General features: G+C 43.0%; 1 protein-coding gene across 2 annotated transcripts in view; it reads right to left on the bottom strand.

Moving 5' to 3' along the window:
- CHD7 (chromodomain helicase DNA binding protein 7) overlaps positions 1-4,456 on the bottom strand; it is a 125,486-nt gene extending 121,030 nt beyond the window's left edge. For both annotated transcript variants that reach the window (XM_024198449.2, XM_024198450.2), the window contains exon 1: positions 2,697-4,456. In XM_024198449.2, coding sequence (XP_024054217.2) covers positions 2,697-4,367 — 1,671 coding nt within the window. In that variant the 5' untranslated portion in view covers positions 4,368-4,456. The remainder of the gene's footprint in view (positions 1-2,696) is intronic.
- Between the last annotated feature and the right edge of the window lie 2,752 nt (positions 4,457-7,208).

Raw genomic sequence — 7,208 nt, 5'->3', positions numbered from 1 at the left:
TTGGGGTGCGGGAAGGGGTGCAGGCTCTGGGGTGGGGCTGGGGATGACGGGTTTGGGGTGCAAGTGGGTGCTCTGGGCTGGGATCAAGCGGTTTGGAGGGTGGGAGGGGGGATCAGGGTGGGGGAAGGGGGAAGGGGGTTGGGGTGCGGGGGAGGCTCAGGGGTGCAGACTTCGGACAGCACTTACCTCAAGCAGCTCCCGGACGCAGCAGCAGCAGCAGCAGCAGCAGCATGTCCCTTCTCCTGCTCCTAAGCGGAGCCACGGCTAGGCAGCTCTGCATGCTGCCCCGTCCGCAGGCACCGCCCCTGCAGCTCCCATTGGCCACAGCTGCTGCTATGCGTAAGAACTGGAGGGAAGCCATGCCGCTGCTTCTGGGAGCCGCGTGGGGCAGCCCCCGACCCTGCTTCCTGGCTGGAATGCCAGAGCGGGACAAGCCCCGGACCCCACTCCCTAGCGGGAGTTCGAGGGCCAGATTAAAATGGGTGGCAGGCCGGATCCGGCCCGCGGGCCACAGTTTGCCCACCCCTGTTCTACATTAAAGACAATATTTCTTCCAAACCCTCTAATACTGCAAAATGTGAGACTGTTGAAAATGTTATTGAAGCTCTACCAAATGTAACACTGAGTGAAACCCTGGTGTAAATTTACAGTGCTATATATATTTTTTAATAAGTAATATTTATTAAGGGGAATTTAAATAATGCAAGTCTTTTGGGAATTAGGGCCCATCCCCACTACCATTTTGTGACAGATCTTCACCTGAGTTTCATTTCACCTCTTTTTTGCCCAGGCTATGTTCTTATTTCTTCGTGCATCTGCCTCAACATGTTTTTGCAATTTTGCTTTCCATTTTTGATTCCTGATTTTTCCTCCCTGCTGCTTTGACATTCTCATCCTTTTCTCTTCATTTGTCTCCTTGTCTTCGCCTTGTTATGATGTTCTCACCTCTTTTCTGTCCTATAGCACCCTTCTCCTCCTTGTATCATTTTCTCCAACCTGTCTTACTCTTTTTCTAGATCCCTACCCATTCTAACACAAACACTTGGTTTTGCTCTCCTTTCTGTCTTCCCCTTTCCTTGGGATACAGCTGGCAACATGAAAGTATTTCCAAGAACAATTCTGCCAACTAGCAGATGATGGATAATTCTCTGGGCATTCTGCTGAACTTTACATTAAAAAGTCTCCTTATAAAGTGAGAGGAGAAAAAAATGCAAATAAAGCATTCAAAATTCACTAGAATGCACACAGCCTGCACAAGGCTCCTTCAACTCACTAGCTGATTTGAAGAAAAAAAGATCTGAAAACATTCACCCCTTTCAACCCCATTTCTCTACCCCTGCTCCCACACAGCTTCTCCTCTTATCCCCACATGGCTTCCACCTCTTGATTTCCACCCATTGCTTCGCCTACCCTACGGCTTGACCCATATTTCCCCAGGATTTCATTTTGTCCAGCGAGCGCAGAAGCCTCTCCCACCTGCTGAGTCACCATCTCTCCTCCACCCCCCGACCAGCTGCCTCTCTCCACCCATGCATCTGATTCCCAGATCCATCACATGCTGTGCTGAGCAGCTAACAGAAGCAGCCGGCAGGCAGCAGTCAAGGGGGCTGCTGAGCAGCTGCTTTCCATGCAGTGCTGGGACATGGGCTGGGACAACTGCTCATATGATTTATTAGACTTATTGAATCAGACCTTATGACTGCATTCCAACAATTGTCTCCAAATATTTATGGGTAGTGCTACTTGGGATTGATTTCTCATATACTGAGGGATTGAAAAATGGAATATACTCTACCGTAGTGTATCTGCCACCTATACATACAACAAAAAGCTCATGTCTGATTGGGCATATCAATCGAGATATAGTGATGGCAAACTTCAAATCAGATCTCTTGTCTTTTTCATCATCCACAAAAAGTACAGATGCTTAGTCAAACCTGTTAAGTTAGGTTGGAAAAGGCTCTCAAGAGTTCCAGTACTTCTCAGTGGGAAACACTGTCAGAGCAGTGCTATTTTAAGTGGAAGCAGGAAGTTCAGAGACTCAGTAAAACCAAAGTTGTGTGCATGCGTGTGGCTCATTCAAGCCTCAAGAGGTTTGGTTTTAGGCTAAGATTCACATCTGCTCTTATTTTATCTAAACCAGGTTGCCCACCTCTCATTATCAGGTGCATTATTTAGTGCTGGAAAGTTTCATATGAAAAGATTGGGGAACTTTTCCTTGAAGAACTTTCAACTTTATACTAAATTAGAACATTTCAACTCTGCATCCCAAGCCTAAATTTTCTTTAATCAAGAAGTATATCTATATTAACGCAGGCTTCACTCTGCAAGTTTGCAAATGCTTAAGTGTTGGTTTAATGATACTGTGAAAATTTAGACACAAACTTTCAGCTTTCTCTCATAAGATTCACCACAATAATAAAATAATTGTTGCATTCAGGATAAGTTTGATGCTGCTTCACATTTAAACATACTACAGTGTAATCCTGTAAAAACCATCACGAGACCATAGGCAATGAATGAAGTTCCGGTAGCTTGCTACTCAAAACTATAAGTAAAATAGGAAAGACACAACCACCAGTACACAGAACAGTCAAGGCAGAACAATGGTTTCAGAGCAATAAACCTATCTCCCAGGGTCTGAATAGGTATATAATTCAAAAACAAACACTCTCTTTCAGCTGGAAGTAACTTACCTGAAGGACAGGCACTTTTTGTGGAGTATTCTGTGGTGACTGGTGAAGCTGTGCCCAAGGCTGGTGGTGGGGATGTGGTGGTGAAGACTGATGATGTATCCCTGGATGAGGTGGCATGGGAGGACAAGTTGGCATTTGCTGTTGAAAAGACGGCTGTTGGCTGGGATGCTGCTGGCCAGATATCAGTCGTTCTTGTATTGCTTGTGGATCTGCAAGGCCAACACCTGGACAACCATTTGGTCTCATGTGCCCACCCATCTCCCGTGGAGTTGAAGACATACCCATAAATGGACGACTCTGTTGCATGTTTCGGGGGCCCATATTCCTCTGTCCAATTCCCATGGCACCAGGGGGCTGGTGTGACGGCTGAGGATGGGGTATATTTGGATAACTACCAACTTCCATTGGTATTCCAGCACTACCAGGCCTAACCTGTGGAGGAGGGGTACCTGCTGGATTACTCATTGCTTTCATAGGTGACATGGGAGGTGGAGAGGCATAAGTTCCCTGAGGCTGTGAAGGGTGCATAGTTTGTGTGTTCATTTGGTTGAGTGAGCCACTAGGGTGAATGGGCTGCTGGTGCATTAGTCCTTGACCACTGTTTGATGGAAATCCTACAGCATTTGTGTATCTTGGTACAGATTGATTCATTGGAGTGTTATTTGTAAGGCCTAAATTCTGATTCATCCCTGTATTGTTAACTAATCCCTGATTTAGGTTACTGTAAGGATATCGAGAATACTGCCCTGAGTTGTTTATAGTAGGTGAGGGTACTGTCTGGCTCCGAGAACTAAAATTAAGTGTTTGTGGCCTAACAGCACCCTGCTGAGGAGGATTAGGGGAGAATCTGGGACTGTGGGCTACTGATTCTCCATGGAGCGCAGTGGGGGGATGGTGGTGAAATTGTTGGACTGAGTGTCGCAAAGAAGGTGCCATGCTAGGATTCTGTTGGGGCACATGAGACAAGTGGCCAGGTCCTGAGGTGGCAATGAAAGGATTTCCCTGATTAAGGCCTTCTTGACCTTGAGAAAATTGGTTCATCCTCTGCTGTTGTGGTTGACCATGCTGTTGCATTGAAAAATCACCACGAGCCATGTAGTTTCCCATTTGCTGCATGTGCTGAGAATGGCCCTGCCCAGGGGGTCCTGACGGTGTCTGTGGTGGCTGCGTCGGTTGCTGCTGCTGCTGCTGGTATGGTGCTCTTATTTGGTCGGGCACCTGAACAGCCCGTGGTCCCCACATGGAGCCACTGTCTACAAAGGGTTGCCCATGCCTTTCATTCTGCATACTAGGATAGACTCCCATCTGACCACCAGTGCCACTGCCATGAGGAACCTGAGGAACTGGAGGGTTGTGATACTGTGAGTGAGGAGATGCTATACCATTCCCAGGAGCATTACTCATCATTCTGTTAGGCTGATCCATCAGATGTATTTTTTGCTGTTCATATTGATTATAGTGATCAAAGTGGGTCAACTTTGCTTGGTTTTGATTGGTGGGAGGATGATGAAGAGAAGACTGTAAGGAGGGGAATCCTTGATCTATGGGCATTTGCTGCCCCATAGGATTTACTGTATTTTCAGGATATCCACATTCTCCAAGACTTTCCAGCCCTTCACTGAAAATATTCCCATCTTCTCCAAATAGACTCATCATTCCTGGATCTGCCATCTTTTTTCAGCACAAAGCTCCTCAGAGCTACAAGTAGAAAGCTAGTCTGTGCTTCACCTCACTGAGGTGTTTGTCCTCAAAGCCTTTAATCCTCAACTAATCTCCTTCATGTCATTCCGTATTTCCTTAATTCTTTCAGACCACGTAGTGTCAGCCAAAGTCTGGTTACCGATCCTAGAAAAGAGAGGAAAAAGAAAATTGGAAACAAATAATAAAATAGTCATACAATATTATAAACACACCTGACTCTGTTAGATGACACTAGATTGTTTCAGACGCTGAAGTGTATTTTTTAAATCTATTTCACTTTAAGAAAAACTCATTAGCTTCTATCAGAAGCTTTATTATGATAGGGCGCTAGAGAGCAAGCAAAACACTAACCTTAACCTTAAATTAATCCATTCACTACACTTCCTAGTGTTCCATTCTTGGATGGAACAGAACAAAAGAACACAACATGCAGCAGCAGCAGCTGCCACAGCAGGCAGGCAGATGTATGAATATAGCCAAGCAGCCCATCTGCTGAACTAAAGCCCTGAAAATGCTCTAGTTACCAACAGCATGTCCTTAACCTTATTCCCCTGAGCAGTGTAATCAGATGAGCAGGCAGCAGCATCAAGGGCTATGATAAGCTAAAGTTAGTTAAATGGACAACAGGATTGTGCAAACACCAGTAGTGACCCTTTTAAAAACTAGAGATTTTAAAACTGTACATTTATATAAAAATTAAGGTGTTATTTTGCATAACAGCAGCGATACAGGTCACAAATGGCTACTTTGTTAAATTAAAAATGGAACTATACAATATTGTTTCCCTCATAGCAAAACTATGCAGTTATTAGCTTCAAAACTGAAATAAAAATGAAAAGTTTTCATTCTGCAAGAGGGCAGATTTCTAAATGCCATGTTCAAACTAATACTCATGGCTCCAAACCCACTGCAGATCAAATCCATGCTAGAATTTGTCTGTGGATAAAGGAAGTTCAATCACTGGGGTTCACTATTCACCTTCAGGCAAACTCTTACTAATGACATAATACACATTTGTGACTACATACTAAAATGCTTCAGAGTAAGACACATTCTGCTTTGTATACAGTTGGTATTCCTCCTGAAAACAAAACTCCAACTAACTACGAAGAACTGGTCACGGCTATAGTATTTATTCATTTAAATACTTATGTCAGGTAATTATTACTGTTTGCAGTATTGTTGTAGCTGTGTTGGTTCCTGGACATGAGAAACACAAGGTGTGCAAGGTCATATCTTTTATTGGACCAACTTCCCTTGGTGAAAGAGACAAGCTTTTGAACTACAGAATTCTCTCTCAGGCCCAGACCTGAAGATGAAATCTGTAGTTCAAAAACTTGTCTCTCTCAGTTAAGTATTACAGCACATGATGTTCAGTTAAAAACTTTACATTTATAGTGACAGGTTACTTTCCAAACAAAGGTTCCAAGAAAGTTCTAGCTTTTTCCATACAGGACTCATCTAAGTTTAGGATGGGATGAATGACATTTTCTTAAAAGTCATCTGCAAGTGGGATTATGCTCTTTTATGATTATTAAAAAGAGGACCTAAACAAAATCTAATTTTTTTATATTAGAAATTCAGATTCTGTGATCTATGGCTGGAGGACATCTCAACATGGTAAGGGGGCTTGTCCACATGGCAATTGGAACCAAAATAATTAACTCCATTGTAACTAACGTTGTAAACTATTATTTCAGTACAATTCTGTTTGAGAACACTTATTTCTGAGTTATCAAAAGAGTTACTGTTTAAAACTTTGTTTTTATTAATACCTATTTAATTTAATAGCCAACATTTTGGAGAAAGGCCATCTTTTGATCTTTCAACCACCATTCCTTCAATTGGAGGTGTGAGCTAACATGATATATTCTGTATCTTCCAGCAAAACCAAGAGAGATACTGCAAAGGGAAAAATAAATAGATTTTTGGCTGTGCATTTATTTAACCACTTTCCAAAGATCTCTATACAAAAAGAATACAAGCTCCCCTTCCTGTTTTTAAAAAAATATCCATTGATTACCACTTTTAAACGACAATCAATCCAGTAAAATCTAGATCATTTAGGGTAAATTTCTTGAGTCTCAAATATCCTTAGAAGTACAAACTCATTAATAAATCAGTTACAAAGGACATAATTTTAGAGGTGTTTAAATATTTAAGTATTAACAAACTTCAAGTCAGAAAAATCAAACCTATTAATCGTAAGGCCTGTTTCACTCATGCAATCTTATAGCACAAAGCTGCCCCATAAGCTAGGCTAAACTGTTACTTTGAACTTTCTTTGCATAGAGCAGTGGTTCTTAACCCGTTGCCCAATCAGCGCACAGCTGCAGCCCATGTGAGATCCTCAGGGCCATACAGTATGTGTGTGTGCGCAGCCCACAATGGTAAATACGTTGAGAACCACTGGCATAGAGGAATCCCTCCAGTGGCTTAGGGCCACTTCATCAGCTCCTACATTACCACTCCACCTGGCAGTTGGTATAATACATATAGCAGCTGGGGCACCCCTCTACATAGTCAGCCTCCAGCTATCAGAAAAGCCTCCTTGCCAAGGAGTGGATTAGCTCCTGGAGTTCCAGGGAAGCCTAAAAGGTGACTTACAGCCACAATAGCTTCCTACTGCCCATCTTCTCTTGCATGGAACACAGTTTGGGAAAACCACAGAATCTGGCTCAAGCTGCCCAATCATCTAACTGTTCAGTTATGTAGCATAATATACAGGTTAGAATTTGTTCATCAATACACCTTCTTATAAACAATTATGCCTTAAAAAAAAAAAAAAAAGTGGGAGAAAGAAACAAGGGT

Source organism: Terrapene carolina, unplaced genomic scaffold (genome assembly GCF_002925995.2).
Source record: "Terrapene carolina triunguis isolate 2854851 unplaced genomic scaffold, T_m_triunguis-2.0 Scaffold58, whole genome shotgun sequence".
In the NCBI taxonomy this organism is placed as follows: Eukaryota; Metazoa; Chordata; order Testudines; family Emydidae; genus Terrapene; species Terrapene triunguis.
The sequence above is the reverse complement of the archived record's forward strand: the minus strand, read 5'-3'. Positions and strand labels throughout refer to the sequence as shown.